The sequence below is a fragment of the Macrosteles quadrilineatus genome, unplaced genomic scaffold (assembly GCF_028750875.1).
Source record: "Macrosteles quadrilineatus isolate MER2022 unplaced genomic scaffold, UCM_ALF_1.0 Scaffold_2__2_contigs__length_208266976, whole genome shotgun sequence".
NCBI lineage: Eukaryota > Metazoa > Arthropoda > Insecta > Hemiptera > Cicadellidae > Macrosteles > Macrosteles quadrilineatus.
This window is the reverse complement of record NW_026542595.1, coordinates 206,853,145-206,874,082: the sequence shown is the minus strand read 5'-3', so window position 1 is coordinate 206,874,082 and position 20,938 is coordinate 206,853,145. Positions and strand designations below refer to the sequence as shown.

The window sequence follows — 20,938 nt, the reverse complement described above, 5'->3', positions numbered from 1 at the left end:
CCAAATTTTATCAAAATCGGACAAAAATTACTCAAGTTATCGTGCGGATGGACACACATATATATATATATATATAAAAATTTGAACGAATGGTGTTTTTGGCCTCTGGGGACATAAAAATGAAAAAGTAAATCGGTCCCGGGCTTAGGTCTTACCATGAGACCTACGGTAATAGCTACTTCCCTATAGGGAAATTCGCTAAAACTAATTTTATATTTTTTTAGTTTTATAATATTTTTTTAATTTCTAATTTTTAAACTCTCATTTTGTCCGTATTAAAAAACTGCAGCTGAAATAAAAATTGTGCCGCTGGGCGCCGCCTGGAACTGCGATTGCGAAAATTGCGAGTATTGCGACTGACTGCGAGTTCCGACTTCCGTTCCGTTTCATCCCCACTACTACCACTCACTACTACCGCGGCGCAGTCCGGTGGACTGCCAGTCCACCTCCACCATTCCAGATCCAGAGTCCAGAGTCCACACAACAGGCACGCCGGCACACCGCACAACCACAACGCACAACACAATAATTTGAATTCACATTCACATTCGCAACGCAAATGGGCTTTTGGCGAATACAATAGAACCACGTTGTTGTAATAACGTAAGTTAAAGTTACACAATTTTATCTTTTACTAGGTAGGCATAACCTATTCAGTTTATGGTTGACATTTCAATATAAATTATAGCACATAAAACTCAGTTAGGATATTGTACATTAATAAACTTAACTTAACTTACTGAAAGTTAAGTTACATTCATGTTAGGCCTTGTCTGTCAATCAATTTTCGATTCAAAGTGTAAGCTACTTACTAGGCCTAAGCTATGCCTCAATAACTTACAGCACAGGTAGGAATTGGGATTAGGCCTAATTATAAAAAAAAAATGGTTTAAATCAGGTGATCCTTGGAGTAGTAGGCCTATTACACTACTGCAGTTTCAGCCCTCAGGGGCTTTCTTCAGGTGTCAAAGGAAGTCAAGAGTTGTCATTCGTACAAATTCGTCACATTTAAACTGACTTAGCTACAAGAACACAAATAAGGACAGGAACACAAATTAAAAAAACTAATAACTTAAGTTTACATATACTAAGAGTCACGAACATTTTTCATGGGTTGATTGATGCGCGATGTGTGCATTTAAACTGCAGTTAGTTAACTTAAGCATAAACCATTTTTTAATTAACTTAAGTGATTCGGAGGCCAACATCATGTAGCCTAATATTTTTAACCTAGCAATCAAAACTCAAGTATATGCATTATTTTACATGTTAAGTTAATCCCAACTTAAGTTAGTTCAGAATGTTGAGTTCAAATTTTCATTAGGCCTAGACGTTTTAAGAAATGTTCCGCTCCAATCTGTTTATTAGAGTAAGTCTCTCATTCTCTGTATAAGTTAAAATAAAGAGATGATCACTCTTCAGTAGCCTAGATGATCACTTACCTAGTTCAAAATTATCCTACGTCATTTTTATTGCCTACATATTTTCCCATATATCCCAATAAAACACCGGTTTTGGGAATGTTTAGCGTCATTTTGGGTTTATTCAAGGTAATTTTTATTTTTTTCAACCTCAATAACTAGGCCTAGATGGGCAAGCCCTGTCAGTGAATAAAGTTAGTCATCGAATAAAAAATCGGGTGTCAGAGCTCGCAACTCCGTAGTCTGCGGACTAGTCTATTCGGCGACTACCTTTATTCGTCAACTTCTGGACTACTTATTCTAGGACTAAGGTTCGAATCACGGGGAATTTTAGTTTTTGAGTGGTGGTAGGGGCAGCTGAAATACAAATTTGAGACAATACTTATCAAAGTTGTTCACGGTCAGCGCTTATAGCGACCCTAGTGTCTACTGTCTCTCTGGTTATAATCTGTTATCAGTTGGGATAATGACTCCTTCGTGCTTTGTCTTTCCTATTGTGTTCAAAAACGTATGCCGAAATAAAAACCCAGTTAAGTTATGTGAACCATCATTAAAAAAAAAAAAAAACTGAAGGATTATCTTAATTTATTGCTGTTAAGTTTGATAAAAAAAACTTCCCGATTGAAGGATAAGGTGTCAAATGTGTTATCCTATGCCTTTACTTTGTCCAAGTTATTTTTTATGAGCATCTAAAAACTGTAGATATTAGAGATATAGGCTATTCGAGATTGGTTGCGACTTTTGTAATCCTAACGCAAGCCCCAATAATTGTCTAGGCCTATTTAAGGTGTTACAACTATTTTGAAATAAATATTTTGGGATGATAAAAATAGGGGGAAATATTTGATAATTTTTTGTATGCAAATCAACCATAACAAATGATTATTATTACAACATAACGCTCTAGGGGTAGGCCCTACATAGTTATAATTTATCTGCTTAGAATGTATTTGTGTTCTCAGATTGTTTAACAATTCCTGGAAGTACAATCTGTAGTAGAGAATAAGTAGGTGTCCAAGCAATTTCAGTTAACTCCCAATCATCTGAGCTCCGGTTATCTGTGACTCCAGGTTATCTGAGTTAGCTCTAGGCTGAAATATTTGTTTTTTTACACAAATTCTAAATTATTATACTATGAGTTTCAATTGAAAATAATACTGTAATAGGCTAATATAATCTTGTTTTGTTAGCCTATACTGTTAGTTTTGATTAAAAGTATTCTTTAGTAAAATATAGCATTATTAAAGTCATCTGTAGCAAGACTCGTATCACAATCACCACATAAACAAAGATTGACCTGCACGAGGTCAATAAAACAAATAAATTAATTTTTTTCATTGTAGGCTATTAATTAATACTATGTGAAACCCGCCCAAATCAACGGTTACTCTTAAGGTTCCATGCAAATTCAGCTATACAATAGACAGAGTGAAGTTATTAAAATCTTGAATATTTAACTTAATTTAATCAGTAAAAATATATATATATATATATAGGAAGGAAACTTAAAAGGCCACCGGAACAAAGCCCCGGGGGAATTTACATCGTTTCTCTTTTGTTGGCTCATCTACAGACCAATACCTTTCCTTAAAGGGTCACCGAAATTTTATATTTTATCCCCCTGGAATTTAACCCCATGGGCAAAGCTCAAAAGTTTGTTCGCGGGCGGATTTTTACCCCTGCGGATTTGGAAGTCTAATGAAAATAGACAGAGCGTGATTAATCAGATTAGCAATAAAAGCTGGAATTTTACCCCCTGTCCATATAACTAGCGTTTGGACAACTGAAGATGTACGGGCCAGATTTTTAACCCCCTGAATTTAACCCCCGGATTTTTACCCCTGGCCGGATATAGAAATGATTAAGAATGATTGATTTTCACATTTCTATTTTTATTTCATTGTAGACATTTTATACGCTTATCTTTATTTATTTATCTTATAATCTCAACTACCTATGTAAACAGAATTCGCTGTTTAATTTTGATCATATAAATTAACAGTTGGCTTCAATGATCAAATCCTGATACTCGAATCTCAAAATTAAAATTAAAAACCTATTCGATTAGTTTATGTTACAAATAAATTAAGATAGGCTACTTAACAATAAAATGTTTAGGCCTACTATTAAATTAAAAACGAATGAAGAGAATTAACCATTCCCACTAATTTAATACATCTGGCCAGGGGGTAAAATTCCGGGGTGTACATTTTGAGCTGATCTCATGAAGGGGGTAAAAGTCCGGAGGTAAAATTTCGGCCCGTACACTAAGCTTATAGGTTTTAAAAATTTTATGTGTTCTGATTAAATTCACAACCTTGAAAATATAGGTTTGATTCCGCGTTTATCCATTGAACTGATGTCGCGAAACTCAAAAATTTGCGGTCGGAATTTTACCCCCTAGTTTGTGACGTCACGTTTGCCCAATGGTAAAAACCATTATGTAGGCCTACCTAGCGTATTAAATACGTACTTAGATTTGATAGGCCCTATATTTTATTATTACAGTTAAGTTTTCCTTTCTTTTATCGTTATATTATTTAAAATCTACGTTTAGTACCTTATAAAATTAATTTTAGGAACCGTTTGGCCTATTATAGTCTTTAGCATAAATTGTAAATACAGTAGGCCTAAACAAGTTTCATTCAAAGATGATTTTGCTTAAATACTAAAGAGAAAATTATACAAAAAAATATCAAAAGGTACGATATGAAATTGCATGTAAATTTTGGGCTGATTAAGAATTTGACATTTAATGGAATGGGACGTTAAAAGTAAACTATTTATTACATGTAGTGGGTAGTATAATTAATTGATTCTGTTCATTTCGTCCTCGTCCTCAGCCCTCGCGCGACGCCAATACTGCCGTTTGTTGTTGCACAAACACCAACGTTTTGCATTCTTTCGGTGAAGCAGGTATAGTAGCCGTTGGTATATATATACGCTACCGGTAACTAAAAACTCTTAATTTCCATGTGAATACCTTTTGCATTAAAGTTTAAAAATTACAAGGAAACAGAAAATGCATTAAATAGTTTGAAAGGAATATGTTTATATATTCAAAATAAATCAAGTTAAAACCATATTATATCAAAGCATGCACGGATTTTTTATTCCAAGATCCTGAGTTATTAGTCAACAGATTCGCTTGATTCTTCTGTTGAAATAACGATAATTTTAAGAGTAAGGGAATGTCAAAGGCGACAATTTTAATTTTTGGTCTCAATTTTGTTTCAAGTTGGTTTTAGTTTTTAACAAGTCTAGCAGACGACGCAAACGTTCTAGATTAGCTTTTGGTAGGCCTAGGCATTGCTTTTGGTAGGTACATTTATTGAAGTTGACAGCTGCAAACATTCAGCGTGTGCAACACTTTTCAGCATTTAGATAAAAATGACACGGCCTATGTATAGTTTATTTATTATACTATGTGTAAATGCCATAACTATTAATACGTTTAGGCCTATTTCTTTGGTGTAACAGGATGGCTGATTTATGATAAAATACTATGTATGTATCCTATTTCAATTCTTAATTATTCTAGCAGCCGATTTAGTTGTACAAGAATGTTTTGTACAGCTAAGTGGTAGGTCTAAAATGTTTATTGATCAAAGGAAATAAGTAATATTGTATAACCGTTGCTGTATTAACCTCTTCCCTCTAGTTGTAAACATCAAGCTTGTGGGAATTATTCTCTTAATAGACTTTTGTGGAAACTGTAAAATTAAAATGTTTTAATATATTTTAACAAATTGTTGTTTATGATTTTAAATTGCTTAACATGTGGTGGGATTAGGCCTTAAAATATGCATGTTTATTATAACAATGTAGTATACACATAATTACAATTTTTGGAGAACTCCACAACTACAGTAGGTAGGCTATAGGCCTACATAATTTGCTTTATTGAACAATTTTGTAATCATGATTTTTAGTTTCTACCAATCAGTTCTGAGAAGTAGCAACAACAAAATAGTCAATAGTCATCATTGATTTTCGATATTGCAAGCAGTCGTCACATCCTATTGAACAAATTTGTAAACCTTTTTTTACTTATGTTTCTTGCAAGGTTACGTTGAAATGCACTGAGCAAAAATGTTTACTCTTATATTTTAAATTAAATCATTTTGCGATTGACGTTGCCTCTCCTCGATTAAGTGTTTACTAAACACTGGCTTCAATTAAACCAAAGAGAATTTTATAAAACTGAGAAAATTTTTATAATTTACTTTAATCCCTAGCATCAATTGAAAATGTTATGCTATTTTTTAGTTTATTTAGCCAATGTGTTTGTTACTATAATGTCTCGTTTATAGTATAGGTAAGTGGGTAAATGTACAAACAGTGATCTACTGAACGGTTAAAGTGTCACTTGATTTATGGGGTGAACCTACGACTGATATGGGGGAGGTTTGTCTTGATCAGTTTTGGGGGGGAATTTGCGTCATAAGCCTTAGGGGGGATGGGCACCCCTGATTCTAACCCTCCACTTGGACAAAAAATTGCTCATTATACTTATTCCTCGAGTTAGTCTTTGTTGCCCAGTTGTGGATAAAATATTTGGCTCCAAAACCCGATTGAATAAAATTTTATTTGAGGATTAAGTAACCCGTGACTCCGAAACCCATGAAAGTAAGTCCAGGACTAGTTAACTCTCGGAATAGACTTAGTCGTTGACTAGCGTAATCCTCAAGCTCCAAAACCCGATTTTTTAGTCCTAGAATAAAAAGTGGTTTGAACTGGATTTTAGTCCAGGAATAGCGTTAGTCCCGAGCTCCGAAACCGGCCCTTAGAGGCATTTTTAAGCACTCTGAATAGATGTAGGCCCTAATGCTGTGAGCGCATCTTTAAAGGATTCGACTATAGTCCTACATGTAACAAAACCAAAATTGTTATTATAACCTCAAGGAAAATTGTATATTTAGGTAAAATGTACAGGTAAAGTACATATAAATGATCAGAAGCTATAAATGATACAATGAAGTCTGTAAAATGCAACTGATTCTTTTTAGTCTAAGTTAAGTATATTTTTTCCAATTATAATTGAAAGTTAAAAGTTACTTATTCGTGTTATTTTACAGGTTATTTCTTCTATTGGTCGGCTCAAGCTATTTGATTGGGAATGGAATGAATTTGACAAAAACAAACATGGCTTTAAGTAACTCGCCTGGACACTTAGTCTTCAAAATTGATGAAAGTAAAAAATCATATGAAAAATGTTTTCCTGGGCTTATGTTTTCGAGCTCCGATAATCCAGTAAAGAATTGTGGCCTACAGGAAAAGTTGAGTAAGGCATTAGATGAATTAAAACCTAAAGATCTTATTGGATCTCTAAACATCACAGACAATATAGGCGTAAAAGTTATCAATGATCAAGCAGTCACACCAAAATCACAAAAACAAAAACCTGATGTAAAAAGATGGGCATCTGTTGTCAAAGCTCAAAAGAAAGTTCAACATTCAAACGATCTCGATGTTAATGACAATCACAATTCAGAAAATGTAGAAAACAATTCAGAAATCTTTGACTGTATATTCAAAACTTTCCCGAAAAGCTTTGAGAGCCACAAGAGTTTTTTTGTTATTAATGACAAAATGTTCTATTGCAACATCTGCTTGGTGAATTTGGATTCTGTTTTGAGCCTTTCAAATCATCTGAAAACAAGGAAACACGAAGATAAAGCCATAGAGTATTTTAAAACTAAAATGCCCACACATCTCCATCATATCATGGAATTTGTGTCTTTTTATGGATCTAGTTTATGCTGTAACTTATGTCATTGCGATATACCTATGTCGTCCTTAAATCCACATGAGACGATTGTGAACATTATAGCTCACAACAACGATGACTCTCACATCAGCAAGAAGGTGAACCATGACACAGGCAGCAGTACCGAGACAGTCTTACAGGCACTCTCTGCATCCTCTGATATCATCAAGGAAAATTTGCATTTTGTTGAAAGCAGAGTAGTGCCAGAGTTCAGATGCCAGCTTTGCAAAGTAAAGATACCGTTTGAAGATAATCAAGAAGTACTATCCCAAAACTTTGTCATGCACATGAAAAGTCAGGGTCACATTAAGAACCAAAAAGCTGTTGAAGTGCTCAGACTATTCGGAGAAGCCAGCATCGCTGGTAAAGACAACTGGGTTGTAGTCAACGGAAGTATAATGTGTACATACTGCAATAAGGAGTTTGAAACCAACTTGCAGCAGTTGGTATCTCATGTGAACGAAATGGAACATGCAGCCAATGTGCTGTTCAAGCTCAATATCAATTCAAACTTTAACAAGGTTTCAGAAAAGAGCACTGTGCAGGAAAACATAATGAATGAAGCAAAATCTATTGTTTTAAAAAAGAAGGGTGATGGTGATGGTGATCAGCCCAAGCTAGGAGGTAGTAGGCTGAAGGAACTGCTTAGCACCATGCCACCTGCCCTTAGAGACGTTGACTATGTTATAGAAAATGAAAAGGGCAGTGTCACTTGTCTGATATGTAACCGTGTCGTGCCTCCTAGCACATACAATCTCAGGACACACCTTCTGGGAAGCAAACACAAAACCAACATGGAAACGAGAGCACCTGCTCCAAAAGTAAACAAAGAATCAAACAAAGCTGTGTTTGAAGCATCTAGACCAGTCGCGAAACTAGAAGCTAAAAACGGTGATCATAACTCTAATGTACCTTCGAGGCCGATGAATATAGCATCTATTGTTTCAAATAAGTTTGGCTATGTTTTGAAGAAGGATAACTTTTCCGTGATGTGTATGCTGTGTCAATTCTCAGGACCCAGTCATAGTTTTGAGACTGAGCATCTCATGAGCAGTGAGCATAAGAAGAGAGAAAATGAATGGCTTAAAAACTGTCCGGGCTGTTCTTCAACAAATCCTTTCACATTTAAAGTTCTGACAGCTCTACCAACCAGTATTAGAACATACAAGTGTCGTCGAATGGAAACAATTCCGGCCAGTGTCCTCAATCATTTGTACTCTTTGCTTTTGGATGAAAACCAATTGGTTAAGAACAATGAAAAAGTCATTGTCAAGAATGTGGATGGAAAACATTGTTACTGTAAACTATGCAAGACCTTGATACCATTGTCTTTGGATCTGGATATTCTTGAAAACAATTTAGTGGACCACTTCAAGGGGAAACGGCATGAAGGCTTCACTACGAAGAAAAAAAGTACAAAGGATGCTTCTACTTCACCTAATGTCGCCAGATCTTTATTTGAGCTTCCGGAAAATTTGGAAAAGTTGCCCAAAGATTCAAAAGTCTTCAATTTTGATGAATTTTCAAGATTGATGAGTAAGGATTCTGAGAAAAAAACATCAGAAGACGAAATAAAATCATGTGAGGAGAATGTAAGTGTTGAACCATATACTTTATGTATTCTTACCTAGTCATCTCTGTTAACAGTCCCATCACATTCACTTGTTCTCTCCTTATATCAAGCCTGCACAAAAAAAAACTAATAATAATAATAAGTTAATGATAAGACCTGTTCTTACCAAGTCAATTATTATGGTGTAACACATTTTATTAGTTTTTTTACTTTTCAAATCACAAAACCAAAAATATTGCTATATATTGTTAAATAATAGTTATGGAAGTCATGTAATTATTTACTGGTTGACATATACAGTATTACTACAATTAACCTAACAAAAAAGTTTACCTTCCTTCAATTTCAATTAAGTTGTTTATAGGATCTGTCATGATCAAGTCTATTATTATGGGTTTAAACATACTATTTTTGTGTTTTTAAACATTTTTCAAATCACTACTAAAAAATCCCTATACATTGCTAATAAGGCGGAAGTCATATATTGATTTACTGATTGACAAAGATCTCCACAATTTACCTAAGTGTTCGGCCATAATATTACTTGTCTTTACTACCACAATTTTATCACAATGCTTTTTGGGCAGGTGCTTGGAAGTAAATCTGAGGAAGGACAGAATCAAAATGACAGCCAGAATGAAAAACAAGAGGTGAGATCTTAAGTCACATTTTATCTATAGATGTGTATAATGATAAGAAATAAGCTGTGTGGTTTGGCTCCTGAACTGTGAGTATAGGAGGAAGTAATATCTCCAATCTCCAACTGTCGATCAGTTAAACTATTTGCATTTGGAGGTTATGACATGTTTTGCCACAATGTATGATGTTTTGCTAGCCACATCTTCAGCTAGTCAGTGCGATGTAGCTTCGATGAAGCCCTTAGCTGAACTCCGAGAACTTTAGGACAGCTGAACCAGAAAATATACTGTAGTTGTGAACAAAATATCTCCAATGCCGATTTCCTATTTTTGCTAATGGACCCTTTGAAAAGTCAGGGTGTCTACCAACCGGGAAATCCGGGAAAACCGGGAATTGTACTTAATTTTTTACTGGCCATGAAATGTACGGGAATTGTCCTTAAATGCCAGACTATGTCCTTAAATTTTTAATGGGCCATAATTTTATCGATCGCTAGTTGGTTAGGAGCACATAAAAGGTTTATCAGATGTTTGTTTACATTTTCATAATTTATTACTAGAGTAATAAAAACCCTAATAAAAACCAAATATGCAATAAAAACCCCAGCATTCTCAAACCCATTAATATTTTATCACGACAATCAAGTGTCAAATCAAGTACTTCCAAGAACTGTTGATTCAGTAGTAGTTTAGCTCATAAAAGCTGTATCACTTTTATTCCTTTACAACATTTATTTATGACTAGGGTAATCATTATTAGATCCCAAACATATTTTATCATGGAAATAATAGTTTTATAATGGTTGTTAAATTTCACTTCTTACTTGTACTTCAATTTGCCGCTGGCCATTGCCTAGGGCCATAAAACTGTTTATGGTTTCATATAAAACATGTAACTATAATCTTAAACATAACTAAATTAAACCCTTTTTTTATGGATATTTTATCTTTCAATTGACAAAACCAAAAGCATCATTGTTTGCATTACATTTTTATCACTACGTAGGCCTACTTGGTTTCAAATGATGTCATAGCATTTTCTGTATCTTTGTACATTGTTGGCAGTCAGGTTTCAATGTTTTTTATTTCCCATATTTATTTATTGAGTTGTATGCTTTAAGCAATCTAAATCTTATTAACTATTATTAACTATCTTTTTATCTTATTATCTTATTGTAGTGACTTTGCTGTATAACCTCATAGTTTGTTTCTCAGTTTATATAGGCCCTCCTAAATAATTAGGCCTAGGCCTGGGTATTTTGATTCTTTGAAAGTGCTGTAAAATATACTAAGAAAATGTAATTGAGCCTAAGATAAAGTAATGATTGCTATGTGTCGATATTAACTTTGCAGATGAAAAGACAATAATCTTACTCTGTGCTTACTGGTACCGATTTGTACCTAGAACCGAGTTACAATATATTCATTATGCATTAAAGATTTTTTTTTTTCAAAAGTAGTCGAGGACCTAACGTTGTGCCAGGGCGAATAATGCCAAATTAATCCACCTGCATCGGATAAGCTATGTTATGATGTTTCCGTGACCGATGGAGATATTTAGGATTTTGTCGCTATTGCAGGAGACATTGATTGCGTTTTTCTGTTAAACTATAAAAGCTGTACCTAAAGTATATGTTTGTTTACTTCAATAAGTTTCTATTTTGAAATTTAATTCTTGTCTATTATATTTTACTTTTCTCTCTGGAACAACCACGAAGAACAAGATTAATACAGTTTGACAAATCAGGAATATTATTCTGTAATCACACCAACAAAGGTCCTTAAATGTACGGGAATTGTCCATGAATTTTTTATCCAGAATGTAGTAGACACCCTGAAAGTGCTTATTTCTTCAATTTTAACAACATAAAATCATATTCAGACACACTATTAATTTTATTCTTCTTTTTTCATACATTTATTTTATTTTGCCCATCGTCAACAACTTTTATAATTTACCCTAATGTATTTTTTTTAATTTTTTGTTCAGTCTATTAAGGCCTTTCCCTCCCCCATCTCTTTTATATTTGGCCCAGTTTACTTGTCCTTCCAATCCTAGTCACAATTAATGCGAGAACACATGTATATGCATTATTATTAATGAAATCATATTCAGAATAATAATATATAAATAATATGACAATAATAATGAATACACTTGCAAATGTTTTGTTAAATTTATCTTTTAAAACGTACTGAAAAATCACACCATTTGTTTTAATATCCCACATACACAAAAAGCCTTTAGTTTTTTTCTTTTCTTTTTTCTTTTTCTTTTTTCATATTGCATTTTTGGAATATTATAAACAAAATCCATTTACAGTATACTTCCTAGAAACTTAGAAAATACCCTTGCTGCAGCAAACCTGCAAACTAAATGAATTTCCATTTGTCTGATTTCAGGGATTTGAAATTTAATAAAACCCAACTACCCATTTACCTTTTGGATCAAGTATTTCCTAATGATAATGTGATTACAAATGTTGAACCAATATTTATTTACATTTAAATGTTGATCTGTTTTATTCTTGATTTGCTAAGTATAAACTTAGAGAATAATATAAAAAAATAATTTAGAGCCATTTTTACATTAGTCCTTGGTCAATTTGGAAACTTAATAGCTCTAGCTTTAATAAAAAATCAATTTTAATTTAAGTTTTTTTTTACTTAACCCTTATCATTTGTTTTTTTTTCTAGCTGCAGAGAATTCAAGTCTTAGATTCAAAACTGTGATGTGAATTAATTTAAATAATTTATTAATTAGTTTTAACTAGAGAACCCGTGCGGCTCAATGAGCCGCATAGTATGAAACATAACGCCGAGGAAAGCTTTATGCTTTACTCGAGTAATTGTAGCTACATCTTAGAGTTGTTTAAACACTTGTTGGAAACTAATTTTAAATATCTCTGTTTGCGTCGTCAAGGTTCACCAGCATTATTTCTGCTCTCAGTTTTAATTGATAACTTCTAATGAATGCTAAACGATCTGCTTCAATTTGAGTTAACATGTTGCAACAAAGTTTTTCCAGCTTTGAGAATTGACGAAAACTGTTGTCTTACTGATAACCTGTGTTTAGTAATTTAAGTTGTGGCATTTTATTCCTTTGATTTGAGACATCCCCCTAATCAAACGAATTTTCTCCGTGGAGAACCCTGAAAAGTGAGGTGATATCAACCATTTCATGTACTCCATTTTTTACCCACAAACTCTGGGTTGCCAACTGGACTGTCATAATCTGCTTTGAATAGGCTAAAGCAGCAACACCATTGAAAGTTGGTTAACGTATTTTAACGTGTTGTCTGTCAGTCTCCCGTTGTTCAGTGGAGTTTCTCTAAATACCTGTCCCAAAGTTTTGATAGTATGGATTCATTTGTCGAAATAGGTTGGATAAATCTTGTAGCTATATACGATTTGGATAGTAATTTTCATATTCTCTTTTTGAACAGCGTATATTGTTTGCCTCTCCTAAATCATAAAATTAAACTTGACCGTAACAACTCAATCGTTGAATACATAAACACTAATTCCTTCCCTTATGTTTGGTCTAATATTGACACTAAAACTTTCAATAGCAAATGAGTTTTTGAAACTTCTTATTTTTGACTTGTAATGTCTGGATTGTGTTGGTAAATTCAGTCAAAAAACCGTATAGGTTTTTCCGAGGAACTGGCAACATAACATAGAAGTAAACAATCCTTTTGCGTTTTTTTCTCAATTGAAGTAGAGCAAGTAATACAAAAGTTTACAATAAAAACAAAAGGTCCGCCAAGATTTGGTATAATCTTACCAACAATCTTACTACTTGAACTTATCATAGTCAAGGCATTATTATAGTTTCTACTAAATGTTTTGAAATATCTCGATCTGTCAGTGTCAGAAGTAAACATTCCTTGCATGCATTCATTTGATCAGACATTAGGGGAGTTTACTTTACCACCGTGACAACACTATGTGCTTCGTATATTTTTCACTTCCAAAGTGAGTTGCATAGCAGAACCATCGATGTATAGCAGAACTGGCAAATATTATTCATCTCACCAAGTGAATGTGTATCGGGATGGATGTCTGTTAGACCAGGCCTCTCTATTTCTACTCTCCTCATACGCATAAGATATCTTATTATTAATTGTCCCCTACTCCCGTTTTCAATATTTCTTCTTTGAAATTGAGGCATTTTCTGTTCTTCCTACAAAACTGATTAACTGTTTAACTTGGTCTTAACCTACTCAATATTACAAACATTAATATTTACTCCCAAAAAGCTAATGAGTTTCTTTTTATAAACAGCTGTTTTTTGTTTTTAAATTTGTTCTATGTATTTCTTATGGGGAAACCCCAACCTCTGAGAGGGTCTCACGCCCTTAAGAGTGGGAATTGCAAAATTCTAAAACCTTATTGCAAAACTTCATATTGAGACGAATCTCTTGACACCTTAAACGTTGAAATTGGTCCACAAATAAGGGAGGAGTTGCGTTAACAAAAAACGGCTTCACGTATTATATATATAGATTTAATTGTGCCTTAACCATGTTAATTTAGGTTTATTTGTCAGCTACAGGACCAATTAAAAAATGTTCCTAAACTTAGATTTTAAAAGTAGGTCTACTTTTATTTTTAACATTTTGTTTTTCAACAATTAATTGTTAACTTTTTTATGTTAATAATAAAAATAAAAAGTTATTCATATCAACACTTAATGTACATTTTACTGTATTCTTTCTAGGTAAAAATACTACAGAGATTAAACAACTTTGAAAGATTAATGGAAGTCTTTTTCTCTTTTTCATTTAACTCACACATGAATAAAACTCACCCACCTGTCACTAAAATTTATTTAAATCAAAACTGATCACAGTTTTCATCAACAACGAAGCTATAGTTTTTAACATAAACATACAACACATAAAATGTTAAGAATGGGAAATATTATTAAGCACTAGACTCACTCAAAGAAATATTTTTTATACTATTATTATTGTTTGTCATTAAAAAAACTCCCTCAAGAAGAAAAGGGGGGAGGATTTTTAAGTAAGTTTAATAATTTCAGTTTTAAATTTAGTAATAGCTTCGTAATTATAAAATGGCTAATTGTTTATAAACAAATTATATGGGAACTTATAATAACTGTTGAATCTATTAATCCAACAAATTAGCATGTAACAACTCAAAATACCCTTGAGTCTGACAGTTACCTAAACGACTTTTTGTTGTTGTTAAGTTGTTCTAACTTGTCCAAGTTAGAAGTTAGGGTATCAGTCATTTGAAACCTAGGCCTACTCGCTGCCCAACAACTCAGCCAATATGCAGTGTAACTTCAGTCACAATATCCATCATAACAGAATGCTACTAATGTACGATAAGTAAGATTTTACGAGATAACCAATCATAGGAACAGTTAATAGTCTGTTACTATGTACCTATTACTGCCACAATACTCGTTCTTCGCAAGAGGAAGAGGACACCAAAGAGAATAACGTGATTTTTTATATCTGCTAATTTTATTGCTTGGTTTGGAATTCTTTTCTTTCAATTCAGGTAAGGGCTTTAAATGTCTAGTCTACTTAGTACATTAGAATTCCACTAACCTGACCTTGGCTAGTCCGTTTCATCGTTTTATTGGTCCCATCGCCTATTGGTGACAATGTAGTCACGGTAATTTCTGAGTTTTTGTCATGATTATCATCGTAGTGGAGATTATCATCGTCTCCGCAATCGCAGCAAAAATCTTATTTTGAATCAGTTATCATCCTTTAGTGATGATGGCAAAAAATTAAACGTCTCCCACAGTCACGGCAATATTATAATCGTCTTTCACAATCGTGGAAAAATCCTAGACGAATCCCAAGGTTATGGAAAAAACATCATCTACTTTGGCGATCGTGGCAAGACATTAAATATCTCTTGAACTTGCAGGGATATCATCATCGTCTCCAGCAATCACGGAAACTTCATCGTTGTTAGGGGTCTATCTGCAATCGTGGAATATCTCTTGCAGTAAAGGAAACGTCGTTGTTGTCCCCGTGATTGTAGGAAAAACATTAAACGTCTCCCGCGGTCACAGGAACATTGTCATTGTCTTCCACAATCGCACACGATCATTAAATGTCAGTTAATCAACTAATTCGGTCATTTAATATTCCTCGGATAATTATTCCCTTTTCATTGTTCCGACCATGGTCTTGGTCCCATAGGTGGTTGATTAGTTGTATTGTACTGTATTGTGTGTAAATTGCGCTAATGAGTGTTGAGAAATACTTCAACAGTAATAAATAATCTGAGGATTAGTTGGGCATAAATAAGTATAGATTTCCTCAGTAACCAAATACTAATAAATACAAACAAAAACAAATCACAGCTGTCCACAGACATTGCTGTAGCACCAATCCCACCACAAATGTGTTGGGCCCCTTTTTCTTGAATATAAAAGTTGAGGTTTGTAATTTAACCATGTGATTTGTGTGAAAGCAACACAGAAGTAGAAGCCCTCACTCAAGTTCCTTTGCTTGCACTTGATTTGGTCAGCCAGTTGCAATCCAACCAATTTTGGTATTCACTAAGTGGTTATAGGCCTGGTGAAATTGTAAATTCCGGCCATTACAAAAAAATCATTTTCAAACATGTTCTAACTAGAAACCAGTCCAGTGGCCGAAAACTCGACAATAGTTATTTGTGTAACTAGTGGTGAAAGTGGCACTTTGCTGCACACGAGCGGCGAGTGCGGAATGATCTCGAGTGCAGCAAAGGCCTTTTTCACTCGTGTTACACATTATATTTTTCCTACAGTCACTATAAAACATAAATAATTAGTCTTTCAAACACTATACAACACGTTTTTAGGTTCAGCTAGCAACACAATTACACAAATGGTGCCCTGGAGAAAGTAGTACCCGTGGTCCGTATCACTCCGCTATTTTTCCTCGGCAAGAAATGTGCTCCGTCTTTTGAGAATATAGTTCCGTATGTTTTTGTAATTTGAAGTGGTTTCCGCGCCTAAAAAAAATGCTTCAAAGGTATTTTCTTGTTTATTAAGACCGTAGGAATGTTTTAAAAACGTGTAAAAGAAAAGTCCAGAAAGTTCAGAAATGCCAAAACTATAAACACGAAATGACAGGTTAAATCGTAGTTATAATAGTCAATCAGCTGTTCATAGTATTATTATCTTTAAGTGTTGCCAACCTATTTCCAAGCGTACACGGATTACGTGCATAATAAAACCACGCTGTTTTGTGTTGTTTGGTTGGAATCCTGATGTGCGGCAAAGTATAAACCGTGCGGCAAAGTATAAACCGTACGGCAAAGTATAAATATGCAGCAATTAGCAGCTTTCTGTACTATAAACAGTACAGGGAAGCCAACTTTGTCGGGTGACTGTAGGAAAAAATATGTAATGTACAGACTTCTCTATTTTCACCCCATGTTGTAAATAAAACTTGTGATTGGAATTTCTTTCCATTTGTTTTGGTTTTCTGTTTATATTTCGTAGTTATTTTGTCACTATCGTGACAACCCATAAGACCCATGTTAACTTTTTTAAAATTTGAATTTAATTTTGTGTTCTTATTTTTGAGCCTATTTTAGTTTATAAAGGGATTTTACCCATTTACAGGAAAATACCTTTCTTCTAACAGTATACGTATACGTAGATATTTCCTACGATGCACAGGAGCTAAGAAAAAAGTTTTCCAAGATACATGCTTGCATATTAATATATGAGATGTGGTAGTTAAAATATTAAGGTTATTCATGAGAATAACATGGCAACTTTGGAAGCCAGTGGGGTTTTTATTTTATAACCTCAGTAGAATAAAAAATATTCCATATACTCATAATGTCCATCTGTTTTTTATTGGCTCTATTCCTGTGTTTTATTTTTTTAATATTAAGTAAGATATTAATTTACACCAATGTTTATTTCTTTTATTAAAAGACTAGCAGTGCAACTTCAATTTGATTTTTTGTAGCAGCACAATGATCTAAAAAATATTTGTATATTTTTTTAGGCCATTGCAGATTCAATCACAGGAAAAGTAAACGATGTATTTGTGTTTGGCAAAGAAGACAGCAACAACGTGGCTTTAAAAGATTCTGAGGGTGGCAGTGACAAAATAAAAAGCCACAACTCAAAAGCTCTGCCTGTAGGCAGTTGGGGCCGTCTGGTTAAGTTTGAAGAGGAAACTAGTGAAGACGTATTGAAGCGGCGACAGAAACAGATTGAGTACGGGAAAAACACAGCGGGATACGCTCGCTACTGCAGTCTGGTCCCTCGACGCAAGAGAAGCTGTGGCCATCCGGTCACACCGCCTAGGCATCTCCGGTGTAGCCGGCGTACTTGGGACGGTAAGCTTTAAAACACAAATTTAATAGATTTTCCTTAAACAAAATTTTTCTGGTGCATTTTCTTAAGTACAGGGTGGCCGAAAAGTCCCTTTAAAAATAATTGTATCCGATAACAATCTATTGTAATCAGAAATTAATTGTTGAATACACCAAGTGAACATAATTTTTTGTCCAAAACATCGGCATGCATGCCTCTATTGTCTCGGCAAAGCTTGACTCGACGCCAAGTTCGTTGGCTCATTCGTTTCAGCATTTCTGGGGTGACTAGTGCAAACGCCGCCCTTACTTTCTACTTGGTGTCGCCTCGTCCTAGGGCTGTGGCGGTGGTTGGGAAGGGAGAGAGAGGCTTCATTCTCTTCCCCACTGTTGCCTTACTACTCACGTACAAATATTTGCTGATGTGTAATACATAACTTACTGCAGTATTGTGTAAAGGGACTTTTTGGCCACCCTGTATAGCCTACTGTAGGGTGGCTGAGCTATTAGAGTGCTTGTCCAAAAATCAGAGCTGGTTTGATCCTAAGAAAAGTCAGTAGCTTTTTGATGATTTAATTTTTACTTTTTTTGCGGTAAGAGGGAAAAGATTTTCTTCGGATTCTCCGATGGGTCCGTAATTGAAGTATGTGGAGATTCCACACAAAAAAATCGGTGTTTTCTCCTGCACCATTCTAGTACAACCTTTTGTATTTTATTGGAATGGGAGGCCTTGTTCTGTTTTGCTTTCCTCATATCACATATGCTATCATGAGATGTTGGTATTTTAGGAAGGTAGGTCAGACACCTAGGTGCTGCTTTCCATTCTATTCCCTTCAACGGGTCAAGGTTTCCAAGATTTACCTCGTCTTACTAGTTCCATTTCCACAGCTTCCTTTAACTTCCTCCATCCACATAAGAGGTTAACTGTAAGAAAAGACCATGTGGTCCTTATGTTCGCCTCGATAAACAAGTATTTGAATTCATTCATTTTCATTCTAAGGCTGGCAAACACTTTGTGAAAGACAGAATCTTTAGTCAGTAACAAAGCTTGACAAAGCATTCATATTTTTACATTTTTACTAAGACTAAATAAAAGAGTAAAGACAATCAATTCCATAAAAAAAAAAAAAAAAAAAAACAACGGGAAAGAGATTTTGTTATGCATGTTTTCATTTTAAAATTAAATTTAAGTGCATTTATCCCTCTCATACTTTACTTATGATTTCTAAAATTCAACTTTACCTAATATTAGGATATTAGATGAACTGCACATATAATAATGAGTTTTTAATGGCAAAAAATGTAATTTTTAGTCTCATATTTTTATGTAAGGGAACTGATCGGCATTCTGTGAGAGAGAAATGAATTTTTTTAATGTGGATATGTTTTCTTAGTTTGTATTTATTTTGCTATGGTAATATCCTTCCACAGGGGAACCAATATGGGTAATTTGTGTATCCCCCCCCTTCAAAATGTTAAAGCTTTTAAAAATATGAATTTCTACATTTAGGCCTTATAACATGCCAAAAATCTAGCCGATTTGTCTATGAACTTCATTTTTGTTTTAATGTTTTGTTTAACTGGTTTAAGACTCCATAACCACAAGTGCTTAAACTCCTATAATAATAGTCAATTGTGTAAACTAATGATTCGCCTTCATTACTTCCTTTTTGTTGTTTAGAGCACTCTTTTTATGCCAATTAGTTGTTCCCGTTTTCACTCCATTAAGTTTTGAAAATTACATGTTTAACCGAAAGCTCAAAACCTTTTGGTGTAGTATTTTGAATCTGACTTTACTTTCCTGTATGTTAAGATGCAAAAAATAATAACGTAAAATAATATTAATACCCCTCGTCCTGAAAATAAATTTTTGGGCTCGGCCCAACCTCTTTTTTTTTAAATTCAATACTTCTACAAGAACTATGTCTATTGAAGATACAGTATATACAATTAAAAACACAATGGAAATAAAATTTGTTGATAAAGTTTTAGAAAGATAATAGATTAACCTGATGTACATAAACAATCAAAACTTCAAGGTTCAAACAATTCTACTACCCATCATGCATTTGAACTGTTCATTCTCTTGATTTTTTTTATCAAAATAGAAATCTTTGGATTTTCTAGGTATGATACATGCATGGAGACGCCAACTTCATGCTTGGGATCCTCCATCAACTGTGGAATCTGACATTCGTCCTCTCGACTGATTTCATCATCATTTTCTTTCTTAACTTATTTGTTATATTGACTTTCTAGTTCTATACAGACTTTCTTAATTTATTTCTTAAAACAGTCCTGAGGCAATACTCCAAAGGTTTCTTAAACATTGTTAAATGGTATTCATAGTTTTGAAAGAGAAATATTTTTGCATGAGACACTGGAAAGGATGGATACACTTTTTCAAATTTGTATTGAATGTTTCCTAGTGTAGATAATTCACTTATACGTCAGAATTTAAATAGGTATTTTTAAAAGTTTTAATGATCTGAACTACTTGGACGAACGTATATGCTTATTTATTGCCTAGTTCTATAATCTATGTTGTATTAAAACATCAATATTTATACATTTTTAACAATGATCTATTTTAACGATGAAGTCAATGATTATTTTTGATAAACAGTATTCTAAAGTATAGTTAAGTTTTGGTATTTCATAGCTTAGAGGTATTTTTTGTGATTATTCTTATTCGGTGGTTTTGATTTTTTTCATTGACGTTATTTATATGACTGAGTGATCAAGACTGATTATTTTTACATTTATTTGTTGATTTGTACTGTTGCAAGTGAATTTTGCTCAATTATAATTCATGCATGTTGTTAGTTGTTCTCTTTATCCATTAGTGTATTGTTGAGGGTATGTCTGTGTTTTAGGATTAATTTTGTCGCTCGTTGGATAATTTGGTTGCAAGAATATGATTCCTCACTGCTGTTCTTTTGAAAGCTAAAGATGAATGTTGTAAAGACTTTTATGTCAAAGAAGACTGATATAAAACTGATTAGAATTCTTTTATAATGTATTGTGTGCCTTAAAAAGGAAAAATCAAGTAATAAATTTATTTTTAATTTTTTTTACCAGTGATATACAGTAAGTATTTTTAGTTTCATAACACATCCTGTAGTTTTAATCCAAACAATTCCTGATCTTTGGGCTTTAAATAAATGATCAAGACTGACGAATCAGCTGATCTTAATCAGTAACAAAGCTACACAGCATCTCA

The 20,938-nt window shown here is 33.7% G+C and overlaps 1 protein-coding gene across 2 annotated transcripts; it reads left to right on the top strand.

Annotated features, from left to right (window-relative positions):
* Nucleotides 1-514: 514 nt before the first annotated feature.
* Nucleotides 515-20,132, top strand: LOC128987618 (uncharacterized). 2 transcript variants are annotated; one of them, XM_054408564.1, is made up of 5 exons: nt 515-603; nt 6,500-8,783; nt 9,352-9,414; nt 17,403-17,739; nt 19,843-20,132. In XM_054408564.1, the coding sequence occupies exons 2-5, from the start codon at nt 6,546-6,548 to the stop codon at nt 19,923-19,925; spliced, it is 2,721 nt and encodes a 906-aa protein (XP_054264539.1). In that variant the 5' UTR covers nt 515-603; nt 6,500-6,545; the 3' UTR covers nt 19,926-20,132. The 2 variants fall into 2 exon arrangements, with proteins under 2 accessions (XP_054264539.1, XP_054264540.1); XM_054408565.1 differs by lacking the exons at nt 17,403-17,739; nt 19,843-20,132 and adding an exon at nt 12,100-12,172.
* Nucleotides 20,133-20,938: the final 806 nt, after the last annotated feature.